At 32.7% G+C, this 27,450-nt stretch overlaps 1 protein-coding gene and 1 non-coding gene across 2 annotated transcripts; one reads left to right on the top strand and one right to left on the bottom strand.

The window, feature by feature from the left end:
* The first annotated feature begins 21,516 nt into the window (after positions 1–21,516).
* Positions 21,517–23,282, top strand: LOC114300250 (glutathione S-transferase PARB). The gene is made up of 3 exons (XM_028245134.2): positions 21,517–21,901; positions 22,062–22,110; positions 22,660–23,282. The coding sequence occupies exons 1-3, from the start codon at positions 21,752–21,754 to the stop codon at positions 23,103–23,105; spliced, it is 645 nt and encodes a 214-aa protein (XP_028100935.2). The 5' UTR covers positions 21,517–21,751; the 3' UTR covers positions 23,106–23,282.
* A 1,646-nt stretch (positions 23,283–24,928) lies between these two features.
* TRNAG-CCC (transfer RNA glycine (anticodon CCC)) lies at positions 24,929–24,999 on the bottom strand. The gene has a single exon. It is a non-coding gene; the product is annotated as a tRNA-Gly (tRNA).
* Between the last annotated feature and the right edge of the window lie 2,451 nt (positions 25,000–27,450).

Below are 27,450 nucleotides of genomic sequence, written 5' to 3' on the forward strand. Positions count from 1 at the left end.
CATATAAGAAACCAAGTTTAGGATTTGATAATGGCGAAAGTTGAGAAATACTTAAAAATAAGGATCCTAGTGTCATAGAGAACATAAAGGTACTCCTGTTAAAGTTACAACGTTGGTATATAAAAAATAATAACAATAACAATAATTAAAATGCGGGCGATTTTTGCAGGTTTAACCCGTGACCCGCTCCCAACTCGCAAATTTGTCATATTTCAAACTGCATCCGCCCGCATTATATTTGCGAAACCACCCATTTATATGCGGGTTGGGCGGATTGGGCGGTTTGAGCGGTTCGGATAAACCGTTGCCCACCCCTACTGGGGAGTGTGACCGATGAGCGATGGGGTGGGGAGGGGTTTCGATTCGAGAAGAGGAGGGCTGGTGGGGAAGGCAATGAAAGGGATGGGGGAGGTGACGAAGGGGGTGATTAGGGCTAGGGTTTTGGTTGAAGAAGAAAGGGATATTTTGGTAATTTTATTTTAGAACAAAAATGTAATAAAAAAATATCATTAAGTGTGTGGGAAGAGGGGAAATGGTATGTGCAAATAGAAGTTCCCCAAATACACCCATAAGGTTTTAATAAATTCGAAAGAAATATTAAGGATTCATAAATTCACTCAAAATGATATAATAATAAAATTGGAGTCTACATCATTAGGTATATGACAAATCAAAAAATGAAACATATTATATTACATAATTTTATCATATATTTAATGATTTATTATATTCAATTTTGTAGAATAATATTTTAATTTATAAAAAATATAAAAATATAAAACATAAATATATTTTAATAATAGCTCATACACTCGAAATTAGATCTATAGCTCCGTTAGCCTATATAAAAAAGTGTATTAAAAATAAAAAATATATATAAATATTATATGTTATTTATTGACCGGCTATCATTAACAAAAAGAATAATGTTCGAAAGTTTTAATTTAAGAGTTGTAATGCAGCTCTAATGATATGGAAAGTGTTCATGTGAAGGTGGAATTCACACTATCTTTTTATTTCTCTTTACTCTCTCTCTCTCTCAACTCATTAGAGTTCCATTTAGAGCTCTAGTATTAGAGCTATGTATCATTACTGATATATATATATATATATTATATTAAAAGTAATATTTTTTTTCATATTTAGATGACACATTATAAAAGTTTACTTTTTTTCTAAAAGAGTCAAATCAGCATTTATTTTCTTAATTATATAGAGTTCTACACAAACTCAAACCTAATTTAAATTATACTAACTTTATCTATTATATGGATTCTATTCGACATATATTTTTTTCCATATAAGGTTGTTTTGAAAAGTTAGCTAAAAGTTAATTTTTTGACTTTTTTTTTAAACATTTTTTGAAAAAATGTATAAAAAAGTAAAGAGGTGATGTGACAAAAAATAAGTTGAAAAGTCAAAATTTGACTTTTAATCAAGTTCTCAAATTAGGCCATATTTTTAATAGTAAATTGAAATAATCCACAAATCTAAAACCAATTTTTCGTTTCATGTTTTTCTTTGATATTAAGATTTTTTTTTTAATGTGAAATCCCCCTCCTCCCCCCCCTCTTCTTATTTTTCCATGCATTATACCTAATACCAATTCAATATTATAGATTTATCGTTTAAATTTTATAGTGATTTTACATATGAAATTATACTTCATTTTTTACATTATTTTATATAATCACAACTCACAGGAAGAAAAATCTATACAATAATGACACTTTCGAAAAACTTCTAAAATTTAGATTTACTGCTTGAGTTATTTTTTAATTATTGAATAACAAGTTCTTTTATATTTCAACATCATATTAATCAGTTCACACATTGAGATATATCTATTGTTTAGATATTTTCATTATTTTTTCTTTTTGAGTTTAGATGTTGTTATGTGATTCTTTTTTGATTAATCATTGTAGAATTTTTTTTTATATAGTTGATATTTTAATTTAATTAAGAGTATTTATTTTACAATCTTATAATTTAATATATATATATATATATCATATAAAATCATTACTGATAATCTAACCACAACATATTTATATTTAATTTTTTTTAATAAATTTTATACATTTCTACATATGTTTATTTTCCAAATGAATATAAAAGAATATTAAATAGTTAGAATTACTTTTTTATATTACTAATTCTTCTTCTCATTTAACTATTATTTTTAATATCAAAATGAGTATTTATTTTACTATTTTATGATTTAATATATATCATACAAAATTATTATATGATAATTACACTTTTATGATATGATAGAACTAAAATTATCAAAATACACAAATAATTTACCTAAAATTAAAATATAGAATTTTCAAGTAGCAATTTTATAGAATGCTAGTGTCAATATTATCAAAATAAATAATTAAAATCATTTACTTTTCTTGGTTTGAGTTTTCTAAAAACACTTTTCAGAAAATTCTACTTTCTAATTTTTCGTATTTTTTGTTTTTACTGATTTTTTTTTTAATTTTTAGACACATCTAACATAAATATACTTTAAAAGTACAATTTTTGAGAAAATAAATTTTTTAAAAATTCACTAAATACCAAAAATACAAAAAAAAAAAAAAAAATTAGTATATTTTTGTGTATTTATTAATTTTTTGAAATATTTTTTCACAAATATTTTACTTTTTAAATACATCTAAGTAAGGTGCATCTAAAAAAGTAAAAAATAAAAAAACTTACAATTTCAAAAATATTTACTAAAAATAAAAAAACACGAAAAATAAAAAATTTAATTTTCAAAAAACTGGATTCAGAAAACTGAAACCAAACACTGATTATTCTTTTATAACACACATTGTACCATCAAATATTTTTTTTAAAAAAAATAACACATACATGACGCGAATCAACTGCTATTGTTAAGATCTTAGGGCATAAGCCTTGAGGTCCAAGGTTCCACTCTCCCTGGGGTCAGCTACTTGGGCGACAGTATATATAGTTGGTAGGACGAACTTTCCAAACCTGAGCGAACCATATCTAGTGTTAGGAGTAGCCTTACTGTATAGCAACCACCTAGTGGTAACAATTAGGCCTCATTTGAGCTCGACCAAATAGAATTAAATTAGTCAACAAAAAAAAGAAAAAAAAAAACAGTCTTATCATAAAAAATTAACTAAAATTGACAATTTTCAAATGGAGTGAACAAAAGATAATGTTCAAATATCAACTTTTAAATAAATAAATCAAAATATAATATCTAAACAACTGAATTTTATTTAAAAATTAATATATGAATAATTTATTATATTATATTTCTTCAAAAGTTTATATATATATAAAAAAAAGCTGTATATATATTTAAAAAGAAAGAATTACCGTGTATGCGATCTTTGTGTTCAAGTGATGAAAACCTCTCTCTCTCTCTCTCTCTAAAAATTAGAATATTATTCTATAAAATTAAATAAAATAAATCATTAAATTATAATAGAATTATGTGATATGACATGTATCATTTTTTTGATTTGTTATACACATAATGATGTAGACTCTAATTTTATTACCATATCATTTGAGTAAATTTATGAGTCTTTAACATTTGTTCTAAATTTTTATAAAAAAAAAATTATAGTGTGTAACTTTTCTCAACAGATAAATATAAAATAAATACTAAGATAATTCTTCTTTCTAAAAAAAATTAGTAAGATAATTCACTGAACTAATAAAGAAGCAGAAGCAAATACATATATATACAAATGACTAATTTTATTAATACATAAATCATATTGATATTACAAATAACCAATTTTATTAATAAGTATATCTTTAAGTACATAATAATTTTTAATGATATAAAAAATATTTTTCAATTAACCATTTTGTTAATAAATAAATCATTAAGTCAATTAACAGTTTTTAATGATATGAAAAATATTTTTCAATATATAATTTTGATAATTTATTATTGCATTGGAGAATATATATATATATATATATATTTCCCCTCTAAGTATTGTGTTAAAATGATAGTTGTAATTTCTAGTATTATAGAACCGATTCATATTTTAAACAAATCTTATGGATGTATTTGTAATTTGTTAAAAAAATAAAATATTTATGTTTCATAATTGACTAAGAATGCTTGCGTAATTACGAAAAAACTTGTTTCATAATTGATCAAGAATGTTAAAGTAATTACGAAAAAATCTATTGCATAATTGACTAAGAATGTTTGCGTAATTACGAAACAACCTTCACTCAACATATAGATCACTATTAGTAAATTATTCAAAATGAAAAGGTAAAATCGGAAAGAAAAGACTTATCTTAGTAGTTTTTTTTTAGATAGAAAAATTATCTTAGTATTTATTTTATATTTATCTGTTGCGAAAAATTACACACTATAATTTTTTTTATAATAAATTCGGAAGAAATGTTAAAAACTCATAAATTCATCCAAAATGATACGGTAATAGAATTGGAGTCTACATCATTAGATGTATAACAAATCAAAAAATGATACATATCATACCACATAATTCTATCATATATTTAATGATTTATTTTATTCAATTTCATAAAACAATATTCTAATTTTTAAAAATTATCAAAATACAAAACTTAAACATATTGTAATAGTAATACGTGATAAATTATTATTGCATAGGAGAATAATTTATTTATTTATTTTTTAGAAAATTTAGTCAAAACCCCTCCATTGGACCCTTATTTGGTGAAAATGACAACCCAATTTATTTTTTTTCATAAACCCCTTAAGAAGAAAACACATAATTGAGTAAGGATAAAGTAAAATATATATATATATTTTCTTTCTTGGACACTATTGCCAGAATAATCTGTTACTGTCAAACAAAGTAACATGTTGTTACTGTTACTGTTACTGTTTCCATCAATTTCAATGGTAATAATTTAAAAAAAGAAAAGAATTTCATAATCAATATGGATTTTATTTGATAGATCTTGATGAGAGAATTTTAAAAATATTAATTTTATTAAAAATCGACATTTATATCAAAAGTTATATTATTTTAAAATTTAATATTTTGATAATAGTGATATTTGTTGGACTTTCTAAAGAAGACTTTTTGTGCTTATTCTTAGATCATCCCTAGCAGTTTACTTAAATTTTATCCTAAAATATTATTAAAAAATCTATTCCTTATTTTAGGAATCACTTTTTCATTTACTTTCCCTTTCAAACTCTATATTCTTTCTCTATTCTATTAAAATAATTTTTTCAATTGCTTTTAAATTTGAATTTTTTTAATAATAAAATAACGAAGGAGAAAGTGTCGATGGTTCACTGGAATGATTTTGGTTCTTCGCATGTACCTTTTTGACATAATCTGTAGCCTTCTTATCAAACTCGTCTCAGAAAAGAGATGGGCTTTGAGCTGCTTTTTGCATTAGCGGTGAAGTATTGGCAACAGAGCCTGAGAAAGATGTAATATTTTTGGTAGCTGGTGGAGCACTAGCTGTTCCAAGACTCATCTTGGCAACTTCTCACAAGATGATAGCTTGACAATGTTAACTACCATCTCCATTGACTTCTTATAGAGAGACTTGTTGCTTCTGCCTTTGTTGTACATGTCTAGTCCTAACCATGGGCTATGGGCTTCATTGAAACAAAGGCTCTCTCTTAAATAGAGGTGAGGTCATTCGCTCAGATGTTCGACTGGTCAACTCCCTGGACATCCAGCCTTTTGTCTGGGCTGCTGTGCTCGCCCCTTCAACGAAATAAAATAAGAATTTATCAAATATGAGGGAGGTACAGTAACTCTCTACAAATAGGGAGTCATCGTAGCAATCCTAAATTTAAGGGATTATGTAAGGGATCTGATGGGGTTAGATTTTTGAAGAATCAACCTTTTATAATAGTAAAAACCTATTTTAAGGCATCTGCTGGGGATGCTCTTAATGCATTAAAATTTTATTATGAGAGGGTTTTAACCAAATTCGCCCCCATTTTTTTCTTGAGTATTGTGTTGAATTAAAATTTATAACAAACGATAGTTGTAATTTCTAGTATTATAGGGCTGATTCATATTTTAAACAACCATATATGGGTGTATTTGTAACTTATTAAAAAATAAAAGATTTATATTTCATAATTGACTAAGAATGTTTGCGTAATTATGAAAACCTATTTCATAATGAGTGCTGCTATTAGCACCTCGTCAATTATTTTGGATTTCCCATTTTTTAGTATTTTTTAATTACAATAATAAATTCAAATAAAATTACTAAAAATGATATCATTAATTTGGGGACATCCTATTTCACAATTAAGCCCACACACCCACTATATCATGAATTATGATTTATGAGAGCACTCATCTCCATCACCACCCTTCTATCTTCCCAAAATCCCACCGTCAAAACTTACCTACCCTCAAAATCTTGAAAACCCTGTGGCGACAATATTTCGACAGTAATGGTGGCAACCATTTGATTACCTACACTTTTCTGGCAATGACAATAAATGAAAGTTTTTCTAGCAACCACAACTCCATGAGACGAAAGGAGTATAACAATAAAAACTCAGAGAAGGTTCATAGCTTTGATAGTGTTCTTAACTTAGAAGAGATTAGCCCTGTAAGGGTAAGTTTTTTGAAAAAAAAATAGAAAAAAAAAAACTGTTCATTATTTTTTCGAGATTGAACTCTCGAACATATGATCAAAATTCTGGAACATAGGCCCAAACATTTTTTCTTTGTTCAGGAATAGGTAATCAAACATTTATTATTTGTTCAGAAATAGATAATCGAACATTATTTATATGTTTATGGATATATATATATATATATATATATAGAGAGAGAGAGAGAGAGAGAGAGAGAGAGAATACCAACTGTGACAATGGTCATATCGAAGAAAATGATAAGGCAGCAGAGACAGTAGTCACATTTAGCTCTTCTTCTTTTTCGTGGGTTTTCTTAGGGTTTTTGGAAGAGAGGTTTTTTGGGGGTATGCATTCAATTGAATGTGTGAAATATTTTCACAAGAATAATTTTGCCATCATTTGGGGAGAGAAAAGAAATCTTAAGGGTTTTAAAATTTAAAAGTGGAGATCCAAAGAAATAGGTGATCCAAAATAATTAATGGGGTGTTAATAGTAGCACTCTTCATAATTGACCAAGAATGTTTGCGCAATTACGAAAAAATTTTCACTCAACATATAGGCTACCATTAATAAATTATTCAAAATAAAAGGACAAAATCGAAAAAAATGATGAACCTCAAACAGGTAAGCGATTCTTATAGCATTTTTTAGCATAAAATATCTTTAGATATCCCATTATTTATGGGGTTGACATATACCATTTTTGTTTTAATTTGAGCATGGTTTTTCTTTAAATATCTTTCATCTCTGTAAAGGCTGGACTCTAGATAGCATAAAATAGATCATTCCCTCTCTTTGAACTGTAATTATCCCCTGCACTATATTAGGATCTGGGAACTTGTTTAGCACACTAACAAGCAATCACAAACGAACAAGAATAACTTTACTTGTCTTGTCTTGTCTTGTCTTGTAACAAGAATTAAATGTATTTTTATTTATATCTGGTGGACACGTGGGTATCAAATCTTGTACTCATACCAGTATATTTGTATACTGATCCGTTTTGTCTTTTGGCATCTCGGGTGTGTTCTGTTTAAGCACAGCCTGTAAACATAAATTTCAGAACATAAACCTTACACTTTGGATCATTTACCATGTATATCATCAAGAAAACAAGACTAAAACTTACCCGAATCCATCGATGAACGGTTAAACGGAAGCGTCTGATTGTCAATAAAACCTTTGATATGACTATGTTATTGCCTTCTAATCCTTTCCCCTTTGGTGCCTTATGTTTCTCCTTGAGAGGATTTAGAAAAACAAACAGTGTTCTTATTTTCACTTGGGAAGGAATAGGGACCATAACCTTTTAAAGGTTGTAATTGGTTTTCAAAACTGAAAGGTAATGAAAACCAATAAATTAACCATTATTGGTTTTAAAACTGAAAGGTAATGAAAACCAACTTTAACCAATATGTTTTAATTTCTATTTCTGCCCCTCATAGAAATAGAAATTATACAACTAGTATCTACACATTAGGTCCATAACACATATACCCTTAAGCCTATTAACTAAATTGAATCACTTAAATTGTAGGCTTCTTATAAATGATAACACCACATTTAATTATGTGGTCCCATTGAGACATTATCTAACAATCTCTCACTGGACCACATATGTATCCTGAAAAATGTGCTTAACTTTAGTGAGCTCAGAAATTTGTTATCATAACTTGAGGGTATCCAAACAATCTTGTCCATTAACTATATTAATATAGGATCAAAGCGGTCTTCGTTACATCAATCGTAACTCGACCCACCAATGGTCACGTATACTAATACAGCTAAATGACATAGATCAATCATGGATGCGTAGCATGGAAATTACATGTGATGTGATCCATACATGCCTATTTCCAACTGGTCCTACTTAACTTTATTGAGATCAATACTTCACAATACGTAACAGAGCGTAATAAACTGAATATTTCATTTCTGCAGAAATTAATCTAATTACATAGATAAAACTCAAGGCTGACATAAAACAGTAATATAAATACAAACTCCCACTAAACCAGAATGTTCTCAAATAGAACAACACCCATCTGAGGAGTGTGCTCATGAAAGACCTTGGGTGGTAGTCCCTTCGTAAGTGGATCTGTTATCATGGAGTTTGTCCCAATGTGCTCTATGGAAATCTGTCCACTCTGCACTCTTTCTTTTACAACTGCTTTAGTTGGCACCCGATTTAAGATATAAGTTGCTGTCTTTAGAGCCTCACCCCAGAGGGACTCTGGTAAAGTAGAATGACTGATCATACTTCTTACCATATCCTTAAGAGTCCGGTTTCGTCTCTCAGATACACCATTCATGCTAGGTGATCCTGGCATGGTGTATTGTGGGACGATTCCACATTAAGTTACCAAACAGATAATCTCTAAATAAATTAATTTAATGACAACATCTCAAGATACCTAGCACAACATTAATACCAAGCCTTTGGGTAGTGATATTAACTGTAAGTGGTATTCTTGTTGTAATGATCAAACATTGACAATAAGTTATGTCAAATAACAAATCTATCTTTTGATGGATTTATTATTCACATTAGGTTTCCTCGACAATTGGCACATGTTTATCACCACAAAATGTGTGTGTAATTCTGCCAAGTATTAATCATGTCTTTGGACCGATAAATACCCGCATGAGATACACAAACATGAACATCAAAACATTCCATATAAAACAATCTAGACAAGAGAGATCACTTTTGTGACATCTTGTTTGAATTGACTTATATTTAGAACATTAGAAAATTAAATTTCCGTAGACGTTGTATGAAATTACATTAAATTTAAAGATTTCTAAATTTGTTACCCGTATATGTTATATAATCTGCAGCAATCCCAATTATATACATATATATATATATATATAATTGACGGTTCCAAAAATAATATATATATATTTTTTTAAAACCACAAATCACATGTATCAAGTGAAAAGAAAACTCCAAATCAATTTGTGATAAGAAAATTAGAACATAATGGTATTCTGATTTACAGAAACCACGGTTTTGTCTTTGTTTCATACATTGAATGAAAAACAGTGCAGAAACCAAACCCGTTCAATCCTGGTGTTGTGAAGGATGTGACCTCTTGGTCTGGTTCATGCATGGCGATCTGGTGGTAGCCTCTGTATGCATCCAGAAAGCTAAGTCGGTTATGCCCTGCCGTCAGGTCCACCAGTTGATCTATCATTGGTAGAGGAAAGCTATCTTTTGGGCACACCTTGTTGACTGTTTTGTAGTCGACGCAGACACGCCATTTACCATTCTTTTTCGGCACTACGACTGTGTTGGAGATCCATCTTGGGTAGTGCACTTCCCTTATTGCTCCTGCTTCCAGCAGGTTGCTTACCTCTTCTGCCACTATTTCGGCGTAGTGGAGTGCCGATCTGCGTGTGCGTTGAATGACTGGTCTGGCGGATGGATGGACATTGAGTTGGTGACTGATGAAGTTTGGATCAATGCCTGGCATGTCGTAAGGTGTCCAGGCAAACACTTCGATATTAGAGGTCAAGAATTCCAAGACCTCTAATCTCTCAGTGCTGGACAACGATGAGCCAAGCAAGAAGAACTTATCCGGGTTCTTCTCATCTATTTTTACCTCCACCAAGTCCTCTACTGCTTTCTGATCAGCCTCTTTGCCGACATCCGCGAATAGTTCATTACTTTCTGGCTCTTCCACCGAATGAACGTATCCTTTGGCAGCTCGGCTTCCATTCGCTGTGGCGAAGCACTGTTTTGACATGATCTGATCGCCATATACTTCTTCAATAATACCGGCGTCATTGGGGAACCGCATTACCTGATGGTATGATGACGCTACCGAACGCATGGCATGCAGCCATGTTCTGCCCAGGATGATGTTGTAGGTGGAGGGGACCTTCAATACCCAGAACTCCACTTGTTTTGTTACACTCCCTGCTCTGACTGGAAGGATTATTTTGCCGACAGGCCATTCTGGCATGGAGTTGAATCCAATCAGGGGAGAAACTGCAGGCGCCAAGTCTTTGTCTTGCAGCTTTAGTTGTTTGAATGTGTCGTAATACATGATCTCACATGAACTACCCTGGTCAATCAAAATCCGCTTGACGTCAAAATCCTTGACTCGGAGAGTGACAACCAGGGCATCATTATGGGGACAGTAAATTCGTTCCAAGTCCTTATCCGAAAAGGACATGACGTTTGTTGCCTCTGTCCTCCCCTTCTTGATGGTAGGTTGGGCACTTAATACCTCCCTAAAGTGCTCAGCTTTCTTGATTGAACCTCTGAGCTCGCATACGCGCTCAGGTTCAAAAACTCCATGAATTACATTGATAGTGCCTTGAGGTGGTGCATCGATTGGCATTCTGTTGGGATGGTCATTATGATCTTGGGGGGCCGGTTGCGCTCCTCCTTCAATGTATTTGTCCAAGTGGCCTGCTGCCACCAATTCTTCCAAGTGCTGTCTTAGTGGCGTGCAATTCTCAGTTCGGTGCCCCTTTTCTTTGTGGAAGGTGCACCGTGATCTGTCGTCGTAATTCTTCTGAGCTTCCCCAAGCTTGGCTGGCCACTTGACAAAAGGCTCATCTTTGATTTCGCTCAGAATTCGATATATTGGTTTTTTGAACACCGTTGTTATGGCAGTGCGGATTCTCAACCATCTTTTGTCTGGGTCTTCTCCGTTATCTCGTCTGCCACGTCCGTTCTTGTTACTTCGGTCAACCATGTTGACCTTGGCAGGGGTTTTCTTTTCTGGTGCTGCGGTCGTACTTGATTTTGCTTTAGCACGCGCGCCATCCTCTTCTACCCTGATGTGCTGATGCACTCTTTCCATCAGGGCCTCCATGGTGAGGGGTGGCGTCATGGTGATCGAGTCCCTTAGTCGATTCCCTACTGGTAGGCCTCTTTTATATTGCGCAATGGCTAGATTGGTGGGACAGTCTCCAATCTGATTGAATGTCTCCCAGTAGCGACTGTTGTAAGATCTGAGGGTCTCTTTTTCACCCATGTCGATGGAGAGTAACTGGTCTATCTCCACCGGTGTCTTAGTATTTGTCCGAAACCTCGTTACGAACGCTTCTGCCAACTGGGCCCAGGAGGCTATGCTGCCCTCTGGGAGCTTTTCGAACCAAGTCAAGCCTAGGTCGCCCAGACTTGACGGGAAGAGTATGCACATTAAGGCCTCGTTTCGCCTGTACACAGCCATGACTTGGCGAAAGTGGCTCAGGTGTGAATACGGGTCCGTCTTCCCTTCATATGTATTGAACTTCGGCTGAAGGAAGCTTGATGGTAGGGGCGCGTTTTCGATCGCTGGGACAAACGGCGAAGTCTGTAGTCTTGCCAATGCCTTGTCCGTTGGTTCGTAGGCCGGTCGCGGTATTGGCATTCCAACCTCGACGCTTCCATGCGTCCGAGGAGCCAACCGTTGTAAGGCCGAAACTCGGTGTGGATCCCTTGCCCTGGCATCCTCCTTGCATCGTGCTTTTTCTTCTAGCACGGTTCGTAAGTCGGATGACCTGGGTAGCTCTGTTTGTCTGGATCTGGTTTGGTGTGAATGTGAAGGCCAATACGTGCTTCCTTCAGTGTATGATCTTTCGGATCTCGTCCTCTCAGACCTGGAGTGACGAGTTCTTGAAGATAAGGAGTGAGTGTTGCCTGTCCTGAGGCTTCTGCTCTCTCCTTGGGAGGGTGTAGTATTCCTACTACGATTCTCTGAGTGGCGAGGGGGCGTCTTGTGCTTGCGCTCCTCTCCTGTCGCCACATCTTTAGTCTTCATCTGGCGTTTCAAAGCCTCCATGTCCGCCGCCATCCTTCGAATTAGTTCATCCTGTTCCTTTACGCGATCTTCCAGGGCTTGAGGATCAATCCTCCTCCTTTGTCTGTCGGGACTTTGAGAGTGACGAGGGCTGCCATTCCGCCTTCCCCTGCCACTCCTCCTGGAATTATGTTGTTGGGGCTCCAAGTCCGCCATGGGAGGGACAGCAGGTAATCCTTCACGCCTCGCGCCCCCTTCTGGAGTTAGTCCGTCGACGGCGGACTGCGGCAAGTCTTCAATGTGTGCCATTGAATGAGAAAAGGAGAAGCTTAGTCAAGAGGTTTTTGTTCTTGTCTGTTCTTCCCACAGACGGCACCAATTGTACGGGGAAGAAATAATTCTCCTCGTATAATCCTGTTGACCAAGTCCACGCTCCTCCGTACGACGTCGCTTTGTCACCTGAAAACACAAACGTGAGCTAGCCGGCGGGTGTGTGCCGGAAACCTCTCCGATGCCTAAGTCAGAAAACTTGACAAATAGACAAAGCTCTAAATTCTCAGAAAGATTGTGTTCAATTACCTCCTCCAAGGTGATGCTTGTGAGCTTTTATAAGTTTCCCATGGCACAATCCTAGTGGGACTTGTATTTCTCCATGCAGAGTCCTCCTAGGATTCATTCTCTTAAGGATAATGCTTATCCTTTTACACCCTCCCCCACTGCTTAAACCAAGTGGGATGGTTTTCTTTATGGCCGAACTTCCATTTGACCGAAGTAAAATTGGCTATACCGAGCCACAGAAGGCCGAACTATCCTTAGCTCGGTCTTCTCCTCTAACTCCTTACTTCGGCTGCCCCTGTTCAACCTTGGTGTGCTTAGATCAAACTTCCAAGTAACAAGTTCTGACTGACCTAACCATTGTATGTCACGACCGGTTTAATTCCGAAACCGGCCTTCCCAGAACATACTGCGACCAGACTAACTGAGATCGACCCAACTGTGAGTTGCCTCTAGACCGGAGTAGTTTTACTCTTCCTTGGGCCGAAGTAACTATCTCTTCTTGAGCCGGAGTAATCTCACCTCCTTGGGCCGGAGTGAGTCAACATCTCCTCAGAACCGGAGTAAATCTATCGTTCTTGACCGGAGTAACTCTAACAGCTTGGGCCGGAGTGCCTTCAATCTCTCCTGGGCCGGAATACCCTTTACGGCCTTTTTTACTCAGTCCTTTGCGTTTTGGGCCTCAAAGCCCAACTCGCAGCTCGGCCCAATTTTTCCCAAAAATTACCCTCTCATATATATATATATATAATTGACGGTTCCAAAAATAATATATATATATTTTTTTAAAACCACAAATCACATGTATCAAGTGAAAAGAAAACTCCAAATCAATTTGTGATAAGAAAATTAGAACATAATGGTATTCTGATTTACAGAAACCACGGTTTTGTCTTTGTTTCATACATTGAATGAAAAACAGTGCAGAAACCAAACCCGTTATACAAAAAACAGAATCTGATTCCAGGAAACTAAATAGGATGAATAAAAGCATATCTATTCTGATAATACACATGATATAACCGCTCTGATACCACTTGTAAACATAAATTTCAGAACATAAACCTTACACTTTGGATCATTTACCATGTATATCATCAAGAAAACAAGACTAAAACTTACCCGAATCCATCGATGAACGGTTAAACGGAAGCATCTGATTGTCAATAAAACCTTTGATATTGACTATGTTATTGCCTTCTAATCCTTTCCCCTTTGGTGCCTTATGTTTCTCCTTGAGAGGATTTAGAAAAACAAACAGTGTTCTTATTTTCACTTGGGAAGGAATAGGGACCATAACCTTTTAAAGGTTGTAATTGGTTTTCAAAACTGAAAGGTAATGAAAACCAATAAATTAACCATTATTGGTTTTAAAACTGAAAGGTAATGAAAACCAACTTTAACCAATATGTTTTAATTTCTATTTCTGCCCCTCATAGAAATAGAAATTATACAACTAGTATCTACACATTAGGTCCATAACACATATACCCTTAAGCCTATTAACTAAATTGAATCACTTAAATTGTAGGCTTCTTATAAATGATAACACCACATTTAATTATGTGGTCCCATTGAGACATTATCTAACACAGCTGAGCTTTCTTTGCAGGATTTGTTGGGACTACAGTGGTAACGAGAAATAACTATAGTTGTAAGGCATGTCTCTCAGAATTCTTTTGTTTTCTGGAGTTTAGGGTTGATATTAGTTTATTTATTTATTATTAATTTTTTTTATGACCTTAGTATTTTGATAATTTGGCATTGTGGGTTATTTTCTAATTTTACATTATTTAAGTTGTTTTGACTATTTGTTGCTACTTTAATGTTGGAGGAATTGGATAGTTATGAATTTATGATGGATGGCTTTGGCTGGCGTTTGTAATATTTTTTTTTTTTTGAGCATTGAAATTTTCTTAAACCAAATTGAGACGAAAACATTTAGATTTTGTTTCACTCTTAGGATTTGGATGATAGAATATTGATTGGGATTTAGTTCTAATTAAATATTTAATTGTCCAAATTTTGGAGCGTGACATCCGATCAAAAGATCAGCTTTTACTAACCATGATATGATTTTTATTTTTAGTGTGTGTTCATATTCTGATTATTAATAATAAATCCTAAAATTTACTATGTGAAGCAAACAAATATAAACTGTGTCGTCCATTTTGGAACAACTTGATTTCATTATCTTAAAAATGTTTTGAATAGTGCAATCATGAAAATCAATTTTATTCCAAATTAAACATTATAACCTTCACTCACTTGTATGTATAGTGTTATATCAAATAGCAAATAACCACATAGTAGGATGCTAAACATAGTAGAAAAACACACACAAGTAGGATGTTAAAACATGAAAACTAACATATTTACCGAGTTTCGCAATCTGGTACAAAACAAAGTTAGTAAAATATATACATGATTCTATATACAAGATCATAACGAAATTCACTCATGAAAAGCAACTGCAGATCCAATTTGTAGTGAATTATCTTAAAACATGAGGTCGTGTACAAAATCACATAACAATCAATTAAACTCAAAGATGCAAATTTAGCCGGATCTTAAGGCATAAAATATGGATGCAAGGCATGGATATGATGACAAGCATAATATAAGATGCATATTTACAAAATATGAAAAACAAATAAAAGAACGGGATAAAAAGAAGCAGTGCAGAGAATTACTACATCACTTGAATAATTACATATTCGAATAAGGGAGGAGGAGAAGAAAAATATTACAACAAAATAAAAACTTCACAACTTTCTCTAAATAAAAGAAAATAGAAAGATGTCTCGGAGATCGACCGTCGGAAATGGTTTTGTTTATTGCTAGAAGATTGTTCTGTTTTGCCCGGAAAAACTCATTTTTGCGAAAGAATTATTCATCCGAGAGCACTATTCACCACCGACAGTACTATTCACCGCGGCAATTACTATTCACCCTCCCTAGTCATTCTTTATCTTACCGGGCATTTTTCGTCCACAGTTACTAGTCATCACTAGATGTACTATTCATCGTAGGGTTTACTATTCACTCGGTGATTACTATTCACAGTCGGTCACTATTCACCAGGTGGGGTTACATTTTTAACAAATTAGGTGGTTTTGACCAATCATTTAAAGTAGTAAATTACAACAATTTATGTAGGTGGTGTGGCACCGACCATTCAAAGCAGTAAATTACAATAGTTTATTTAAAACAATAAATTATAACAATTTATGCACACTAGTAAATTACAACAGATGTGTGGGTGCTACAATCTTCCCTTTAAAGCGGTAAAACAATTATTAAAATAAACAGTAAATTACAACAGATATATGGGTGGTGCAGTCTTCCTTTTAAAGCAATAAATAAAGCAATAAAAGAATTTAAACAAATTATATTACATTATTAAATTTAAGTGAAAGTTTGCGAAAACTCACATTTTGAAGAAATAACGAATTTTCTGACCTTCCCTTTAAAGCAGTAAAACAATTATTAAAATAAATAGTAAATTATAACAGATATATGGGTGGTGCAGTCTTCCCGTTAAAGCAATAAAAGAATTTAAACAAATTATATTACATTATTAAATTAAAGTGAAAGTTTGCGAAAACTCACATTTTGAAGAAATAACGAATTTTCTGACCTTCCCTTTAAAGCAGTAAAACAATTATTAAAATAAACAGTAAACTATAACAGATATATGAGTGGTGCAGTCTTCCCTTTAAAGCAATAAATAAAGCAATAAAAGAATTTAAACAAATTATATTACATTCTTAAATTTAAGTGAAAATTTGCAAAAACTCACCTTTTGAAGAGATGACAAATATTCTGATTTACAAACTTTATTTTGATCACCCTCAAGGTTGTGGAATGCGTTCTCAATTCTCAATCAAAAATTTAAAATTTCAGTTTTAATGGTGTGTTTTTGTTTGTTGGATGGTGTGTTGGTAAAGAGGCAATAAAGAGAATGAAAAAAAAATTTTGGTTTAGAAAAATAAAATATCTAATATCTTTTTTTCCTTTTCTCTCTTGAAAATATTTTTTTTCTCTTTTTTTTTTCCTTTCTTTTCTCTCTTCTCAGATTTTTTCCTTCTCTCTTTTTTTTTAAATTTTTTTCTGATCTTTCTCCCCAATTTTTTTTCCTCTCAATTCTGATTTTTTTTTTTTTTTTTGTTTTTTCATTGATCTTCCCCTGCACTTTTATAGAAGAAAAAAAAACCCACAAACAAACAAAATACAATTAGGTGGGGAGCTGACGTTTTCAAAGAATGCACACTAAAAATTACTGTACATTTTATAATATAATAATATATAAAAGGTATTATTAATATAAATATATTTATAAATACTCAAAAATATAAAAATACACAAAAATATGTAAAATTATAAAATAACAAAATAAATAGACTAATAAAATATATTTTAGCAGGTTAAATATGTAACATAATTTGGTCAAAACGGGTCTAAAGTAAAAAAAAAAAAAAAAACAAATGGCGAGACTGGAAAATTTCAATGGGTAAATACTAACTTTATAATATAATAATATATAAAATATTTAAATATATTAATTATATTAATATATGTATATATAGTCAAAATATTATAAAAACACACCAAAACATAATTATAAAATAATAAAAATGAATGGACTAATATAAAATATTTTAACGGACCAAATATGTAACATAATTTGGCCAAAACAAGTCTAGGTTAGAATTAAAATTAAAATTTCAACTTTCTATTAAAAATTTTATAAAATAACATATTCTTATTTACATTATCGAGTAATATAAAAAAAAATCAAAATCTTAGACCAATAAAATTGAGTTGTCTACGCTACTCCACTCTTTTCTGTGGACATATTTGACAAGAAGAAGAAAATGAGCTGGTCTTCCACCTACTTATTCCTGCTCCTTGACTTGAGCCAGCCTTCAACAACTCCCCATGTGGCCTGGAGCTAACACACTTCACATCTTTCCATTCTCTATACCAACTTAATGTATTTCAGACAACCTCGATATTTTCGGGCTTGGAGAAACATTAATTTTATTTCCAGAAACAAATACAAAAAAAAAAAAAAAAAAAACATAGAAGATAAAAAAAAAAAAAAAAAAAAACCAGAAATTTCTACACAAGTGCTTGTACATCTACACCTCTACACCAGTTATGTATTAGTGTAACTGCCTAGTTAATCAAATTATTGTTAGATCTTAAACTAATTGGCATTATTAAGTAGAGATGTACTTGGATCTTGAAGTAAATGATGAAATTACCTTCTTTTCTTTTCTGTTGCTTTATATAATTATTATTGGGTTAATTACATTTTTAGTTTTCAAAGTATGAGTTTTGTGTTATTTTAGTCCTCAATGTATAAAAAGTGTTTCAATTTAGTCCCTCAATTGTATCTTAACGGATGTAGATTGTGTGACTAAATTGAATTTTTTTTTGTACATTAGGAATTAAATTGACACAATTTAAACATTAAGGGCAAAGTTGAAATACTTTTATACATTGAAGATTAAATTGGCACAATTGAAACATTAGGGACTAAAAACGACATTGAGACTCATACTTTGATATCAAAAAATATAATTGACTCTTATTATTTATTGTTTTTGAATTTATTTCAATTTAATTTAGCAATTTAAAATCTAGGCCATGACCAATTTCCTAGTTAGTCCTATACATGTAATATGATATCAAGAAAAGAATTACAAAAGCTAAATGAAAAGAAAAGAAAAAATTCTCATTAATTGGATCTAATCTTTTGCGATATAAGTGAAAAATTCTGCATATAGCATATTTTCACTTTGTAATTAAAGAACACTTAATTAAAGATTTCAGTCACAGTGATTTTTCATCAAATTGGTAGAATTTTAATTGGCTTTTTTTAATAACCATTTATCTTCTTAGTAAAGATTAAGATGTAAAAATCGAAACCATGGGAAATCAAATCTAATTTTTTAAAAAAATGCCTTATAGTATTATTTATGTTTTTTTTTCTTGTCCTCCTAGTTTGCGAATGTGTTGATACCAAGAAGATAATTTATTACATAACCTTTAGACTTTATAAAAAGTAATTACTCAAAGTTTTAATCACATAAAAGCATAAGAGAAATGTTGGGGATCATGAAAGTTTTTTCATGAAAATCATCATGAAAAATTTGTGACCCTTAGATTACCTTGATTAGTGTGCGGTGCTTTATTGTAAGTATAATCCAAATGTCACAAATCTTTCATGATCATTTTCATAAAAGACTTTTCATGATACCTGGCATTGCTGAAAATATAATTATATCACAAGGTGTCAAGCACAAATAATAGTGTTATTTGATTCGAAATCAACATGCTTTTATAATTTAATTATTGGGTGAAGTGAACCGTACACTTAACTAATATAATTCAATTTTCAAGTCAAATATCTATCATATATAAGTAAATATTTTTATCTCATGCTAGCCTTTTATTGGCAAAATATTATAATTTATATTCATTCATAGCCCTTAGTCATTTTGACTATTTTAACAACTCTTTATTTATTGCCGTCACTATTATAATATTATTTTTTTACCAAATAGTTGTAGGCATGACATGTTAGATCCTGATTGGTGGATGTATGCATCCCACTTACCACTAATTAATACCAAAAAAAAATGCTTTAGGCTCTATGGCAGTTGGTCTCACCCACTATGATGTGATGTTTTGATCTTAATTTGTTTGTTTATATATTTTTTTTCCTTTCCATGTCATTGTGCTGCATTAGAATATCAAAATTAGTGTTCTAAATCATTGCTATTAATACAATCTGACTTTCAAATCAAATATCATTGTAGAAGTAATCAAAAACAAACAAAGTAAAAATTTATTACCTATAAGCCTTTTTCTCAAAAAAAAAAAAAAAAAAAAAAATCTCCTTAGGCCTTAATCATCATGACCATGTTAATAACCCATTCTTGTCATCACACTTCTTTTAATCCATATCCACTGCAAAAACGGAAGACAATTAGGTCATATTTGATCATCAATACGAGTTGAGTTTTATTATTTTTATTAAATTAACTAATAAAATTATTAGTATGGTTATAAATTATTACTCTCCTAAGTTATGTTTTTCAAAAGTTGAAGCAATATTACTTGTTTCTTTTTACAATTTTAGATAAATCAATTTATGAAATTCGTTCAAAATTTTACATAAGGTATCTAAAGATGATGAAAGTTTAGTGGGTTCATTGAATTCCACATAGCCCCACTACCGTTAATTATATGCCAAACATTTGTATCTATTGGATTATATTTTAGGAGTATAGTGGAATTTTTAATGATTGTGATTGTTTTAGAATATTAAGACATAAATATTTGAGGATAGAGAATTCTTGACCTTCTCGTCCCCACAATTGTGGGAGCCGAATAAAAATAAATGGTACATCTTTGATGGGCTAGATGAGACCAAAGCCCATTGAACTCGATGTTATTGCCGAATAAATACAAAAAGCAGGATAAGGAGCGCGCTGAGTTAGGGGTACTTGGGCTCCACATCTGAGCCAAGTACGTCACATAAGTCGGCGAGATCACGTTGGGTGAATCCAGGCTATGTCCATTTCTAAATAATATAGTTGGAAAATGGATCCTAACAAAGTGATGATAAGGACCTAAGTTACAAGAAATATATCAAGAAGAGTGACTTTATAAAAGGAGGCGAAAGTTGGAGATAGAGGTAGGTTCGAAAAACTTGCACTTAAAGAAACAAAACACTCTTTTTCATAAAAAAGGCTAACTTGCTTATCGGAGTGCTAATTCCGGTACCACCGACCAGAGTTGTTCTTTTGTTTTAGATGACATCTCAAGGATCTCTAGAGAACTTGTCTGAATTAAAGGAGTATTCCAAAATCACTTCCCCTTAGTAACTTTTCACCGGACAATAGCAAGCTGTTAGTTGTTGATGCATACACAATTAGTTATAGTTAGTTATAGTTGTGGTAAGTTAACCAATATGGCTAATGGCGCAGTGGATATGAGGCTCATCTCACTAATGGACTATGACAATACTCTCTATTTATAAAAGGTGAAAAAAAAGAAAGGCCGAGGTAAATAATAGATAAAAATTCTAAAACTCCTTCCATCCCGTCTCTCTAAGATGACTCTACTTTACACCAATGTTCACCAAAGACTCATATCTTCACTTACAGGTTGATTAGATTGAATCGGGACTTTACATATCTAAACATTATCAGTCGTCAAGCCACTACAAAATCTATAAATGTTCCAAAGACATTCATTAACAAAATCTATAAATAAAATCTATTTCCATTATACAAGTTGCAACAAATAGATGACTCTTTTTTTTTTTTTTTTTTAATAATTAAATTGACATTTATTTACTTTTTCAATATATATGAAAACTATAGTGAGTTATGACAAGAGGGCATACGTAATAGATCGATGCGGCAATGCTAGGTATCATGAAAAGTCTTTCATGAAAATAGTCATGAAAGATTTGTGACCTTTAGATTACACTTACAATAAAACACCATACACTAATCAAGGTAATCTAGAGGTCACAAATTTTTCATGATCCTTTTCATGACAAAATTTTCATGATCTCTAACATTTCTCTAGATCGATGGTCAACAAGAGCAAAAACTTCATTAGTATCTATTGAAATCTTCAAACTTTGATTTTATATATGCCTATCCACATCTAAAATTATTTTAACGAAACATTGCAATCAAGGCATTGTAAAAAACTAGGAAAATAGTCACCCTTCTCTTCCCTTTCCCACCTTATAAATTTCTCTGCATAAACTCACTCATTCATATTCACTCTCCATCAACCACCATTCTCTCTAGTCATGGCAACGGTGAAGGTCCATGGTAGCGTTTTTTCAACGGCCTCACAGCGAGTTTTGGTTTGCCTCCATGAAAAAGAACTCGACTTTGAGTTTGTTCCGGTTGACATGAGCTCTGGTGACCACAAAAAACCACCTTTCCTTTCCCTCAATGTAAGTATACATTTAGTAATGACCGCCTTGGAGTTCAGGTGTTTTTTGCCTTTTTAAGCGACTTTTGTATATCTTTTCTTTTGATAATAAAATTTTACTTACTAAAGAAAATGAAAATTTTGACTTGCGAATTCTAACATTTTTTGGCCTATTGATGTAGCCATTTGGTCAATTGCCAGCATTTGAAGAGGGAGATTTGAAGCTCTTTGGTATGATTATGAACTAACCCTTAGCTCTGGCTAGCTACTGATGGAAGTTTTGATAGCTTAGATTGTAATCTAAAGAGGGTACTTTTTGAACTCAAATAATCTTACTTTTTCATTAAAAGATGCCTCCCGGTTAAGAGTCATCCTTTCATGAAAATGTATCTTTTTTATAGAAGAATCATAAAATTTCATGAAGTGATACTTTGGGAACCCTTGACTCTCTATAAATTGGGGTGAAATTTGGAAAATCATCTCCGTCATTCATTGTTCATCCCACACTAAAATTTATACAATTTTGTAGACCAGTTTCTAAGGAAGATCACTAGTATTACTGAACCACAAGATTTTGGTGACTTTGTTATGTCCTGAAAGTACTATGCTACTCAAACCAGGCAACAAATTATACAATAGCTAGGGCAATTAATACCTTAGAAGATAGTATCTGCAACATGTCTCGAAATCGCATACAAATTTAGTTTCTATTTCCTCACAATCAAGAATTGCAAATGATATGATTAGCCTTGTTATGATGTTGTGACTTCTGGAATGCAGAGTCAAGGGCAATTACCCAATACATATCACACACTAATCCAAACAAAGGGAACCAACTAATATGCCAAGACCCAAAAAAGATGGCAATCATGTCTGTGTGGATGGAGGTTGAAGCTCACGAGTTTGACCTTCCATCTTCAAAGCTCGCTTGGGAGCAAGCCTTCAAGCCAATGTTTGGTATGACAACTGATGTCGCGGTGGTGGAAGAGAATGAGGCTAAGCTGGCTAAGGTTTTGGACATCTATGAGGCTCAGCTGGCTCAGTCAAAGTATATGGGTGGAGATTGCTTCACCTTGGTGGATCTGCACCACCTTCCTAACATCCAGTACTTGATGGGTACTCAGTCCAAGAAGCTCTTTGATTCGCGGCCACATGTCTGCGCCTGGTGCTCTGATATCCTGGCAAGGCCGAATTGGTTGAAGGTCGTTGCCATGCGAAATAACTAGCATTTTCAATTTTCGATCTGGTTTGTCTTGATCTGTCTTCTTCTCTTGTATGAAGAAAGCATAAACCTTATGTTTTGATCATAAATGACTTGTTATGTCGAGGTCGAGAATCCTGTTGACCATTACTATGTCTTAAGTTTCTTACTATATGTCTTAAGTTTCTTCTTGTTTGGATTATGCATAATCCTTAATGCTTTCCTTTATTTTTTTCCAATTTGAGACACTAAGCCTGTGTTTGGATTTTAGATTTGAGTAGAGATAAGTAGAAGGAAAGAAAATGGCAAGAGAAAAATGACAAAAAAATTAGTTTATATTTTTGTCACTTTTCCCTTCCTTTTCATTTCTCTCCACAAATTCCTACTCAAATCCATGATCCAAACACAATGTAATTGAACACAAGACACACATGCTCAGGGCTTGACAAATTGGAGAAGAAAAGAACATAACTTGTCTTCAACTCTGGTTATATGTCATTGCTAGTACCCTATCTAACTAATCAACTAACATGGAGTTCCAAGTATGAAGCACCAATACAGCTAATTCACCTATTATCTCCTGCAATCAATTTTTTTTACCTGCAAAATGTAATGGGTGCTGGCAGTTGAGGCAGTTGCTGAACAAGACAGCCCTTAATTTACACTTCAAATGGGACATACATTCCAACAATCTGGGAGCATCCAATGCCATTATTTACACTTGTGTGTTTATTTGCTTTCCTTCTTACAGCAACAAAGAGCACTTTGATCAGATTGTTTAGGTCAGCCCTTCAGTGCAATGTGCGTGCCTCAAGAGTCTAAGAATAAAAAACCATCAATTGAAGGGTTCAGAAACCAGATACCCTCTCTAATCACTGGCAAGTTTATTATGTATCCACTCAAGAAATTCAGATGCCTGAATGGACTATATCCCGGTTTTCTCTATCTATATGCGAATGAAACATACATCACTCCCATCTTCCCATTTGCTACATACAGATAGAGACAGTACAACATAAAAGCCACTATTCTCTGGTGCTAACTCCATGAGTTTCCAAGCTGGAAACTCGATCACATCTACATTCCCATGAGCCCTACAACCCGCTAGGAGTGCTCCCCATGAGCAATTGTTCCATACATATCAATCAAAGGAGTCGCCAAGATCACATTTAATTATAGTCATGTATCCAAAAAAAATACCCATTTCATTTCAACAGCCCCAAAACTTAAGCATGTAGAGAAAGGCTAAAGCATTGACCAGAATCACTTTGATTTAGCATTATACCTACACGTATTGCATATGTTGAAAAGTTATCAATAAAATCATCAAATGTAACAGCTTCTCCCATAGCTACTAATCATAACAGCCCACGCCACGACATTTTTTTGGGGCATTTCATCGAATACTATCCAACACAAGGTCATATTGCCACCTGACATGCATACACATTTCATTAGTCAAGTCCCCTAGATCACATCCATCCAATATCCACCTCCTCCTCCCTAAAGTACAGTCATGTATCCGAAAAATACCCATGTCAATAGCCTCAAAACTTGAGCATGCAGATAAAGCATTCACCATATAGTTAATTCTTGGTGATGTTGTTACCCCTAACAGTCATCAAATTTACCAACTTCCGTGGCCGCAACCGACCCCTAACATTCACCATACAGTCATCAAATTTACCAGCTTCTCCATACCCATTAATCATAACAGTCCACTCCACCACTCAAAATCTCATTGTGGCATTTCATCAAACACACTTTGACCACACAATTTCATATTGCTATCCGACCCATACACACATTTTTATGTTCTGATAAAAAAAATCAAAAAACCAAAAACAATGCGCATCCAGGGAATCGAACCCTGGTCAGTACCGTGGGAGGGTACTATGATACCACTACACCAGATGCGCTTCCTGATGTTGTTACCCCTAATTCAATTATTAAATTCATTCTAACATTGTCTTTTTTTTTTTTAATTAAAAAAAAAAATTAATGAAATATTTAAGTATATATCAACTAGGGGTGGGCGCGGGTCGGTTGCGGCCACGGAACCTCCAATACGCCATCCGTCCACCAAATTGGTGGATTGGAGAAAATCAATCTGCATCCGTCCGCCAATCCGGCGGATGTGGATTGAGCAGATTGGCGGTTTGGCGGATGGATGCGAATCGGTTTGGCGGTTTAAAATTTTATAAATTTTCAACATAATTCAATTCGTGCACTTCCTCAAAAAAAGAAGAAGAAAAAAGTATTACAATCAATGACTTAAAAAAATATTACAATCACTGCATGTCTCTTCCAAAGCAAGAAAGTTTGAAACTTTATAATATCACAATCACTGCATGCTTCATCCACATACTACAATCACAGCATGCCTCATCCACATAAAGTATTACTAGGGGTGCTCGCGGTTTGGCGGTTTGGTTGCGGCCAAAGGAATCTCAAATCCGCCATCCGTCCGCCAGATTGCCGGATTGGAGAAAATTAATCCACAACCATCCGCTTATCATCACGCATCCATCCAAAATGCGGCGGATCGGTTCGGTTCAGTCGGTTTTGGCGGATCGGTATATCTGCTGCTCACCCCTAATATCAATATTGTTTTTTATGTCATTTTTTCAAAATTAATCTTACACAAACAACCCATGCGAGAAAATTAATATTCAAGTATATATTAGGCACATAAACCTTTATTATCAATTTATTCACCCCTTAATCATGAGGTTAATAAAGTACATTTTCTTTTGAGAATAAAACATGTTGAGAAAGATGGGTTAAATTAAGAGCACTTATAAGAACAAATACAAGAGTATCCACTGCCATCAGGACGAGGAGCACACCATCCAGAAACACTATCAGTATGATGCTTTTCAATGCACTGTTTATTGCAAGCTGCTTCAATGCATCCATTAGGAGCTAACACTTCATTGCAAAGGTTAGTGCCAATCTTACTGCCATCCTGAGCCATTGTCAAACCAACTGCAAAAAAAAGACATGGACACAATAATAAATTATATTGAAAGTTCTTGCATTTTACTCTTTTGTATTATTTTAGTTTTTAACTTTTAATTATTTGATTCTAACTCTTAATTTTAAATTTTGTGTCAATTTAACTCAACTAATATCTCTGGTTATTATACAGATAAAATAAATATAAAAATATATTAATTGTCTTATTAAATTATATTAAGAATTAGATTCTTTTTTTGATAGCATTGATTAAAGAATATTATTAACAATATCTCTAACAATTATTTTTGCATAAAGAAGTTTTTTTAAATTAACATTAATAAAACCATATATAATATTACTATGTCACAGGAAATATTAATTGAAAATTGTGAAAAAAATTAAAGGAAGTTTTAAATAAATGAATGAAAAATGTTATGAAATTAATGAAAAGTATTAAAAAGATCCTTTCATATAAACCGCAATATATATTTACATATCTATCTATGAGTAATTCATGGTTATGTCTAAAAATAGGGCGAATTATACTTAACGGTCTTATAGTTTGGGACTCATTCTAAATAAGGATAATTGAAGACATTATTTCCTTTGCAAATAAAAAATGCTCCATTTCAATGGCAAAGTCGTCAATTTGAAAAACATAAACTAGTTTGATAAAAATAAATATCAAAAACATATTTTTGTATTTTTAAAAATTATTTCTACCCACCAAAAATAAAATTATATAAATACGATAAATTTTTTACATTTTTATATTTTAATTTTCTACCAAATAAATTTTAGTATGTGTTTGGATGATAATCTCATGTAATGGGTGATTGTTTTTGTTGATATTTTTGGATGATTTTTTTTTTTTTTTTGATCAGTAGAAATCCATTGAAGGAAGCCAAAAACGGCATTTACAGGGGCCAACAAACAACTAAGCTTACACCAAAACAGAGTAAAGAAAATTACAAGAAGCACTTTGGAGAACCCATCAAAATTGACAATAGAGTCTGTCTGAGATAAATCATATATTTTTTTATGGTTATCATATAATAGATGATTGTTTTGTTGTTGACAGATTTTTTGGATGGTTATTAGACTTTTAATGTGTAATCGATGCATTTTTAGTTTTGAATTTTTTGATTTAATAGATTTGTTTGATAATGGCATCAAAGTTGTTATCATGTTTGACTTTTGAAAAAATAGAAACTAATTTAACGAAAATAAATATAAAAAATTATTTCTACCCTACCAAAAGATAAAATTATATAAAATAATGTGTTTTAAATTTTTTTTACCAATTTAATTTTTAATTTCTTGGAAACATTTTCTAAAAATAGATTCTGAAAACCAAACCAAACCAAACCAAACAAAATTTTATAACCAAGAAAGTGCCAGCATTATTA

The sequence above is a fragment of the Camellia sinensis genome, chromosome 12, assembly GCF_055761805.1.
Source record: "Camellia sinensis isolate YWXY chromosome 12, ASM5576180v1, whole genome shotgun sequence".
Taxonomy (NCBI): Eukaryota; Viridiplantae; Streptophyta; class Magnoliopsida; order Ericales; family Theaceae; genus Camellia; species Camellia sinensis.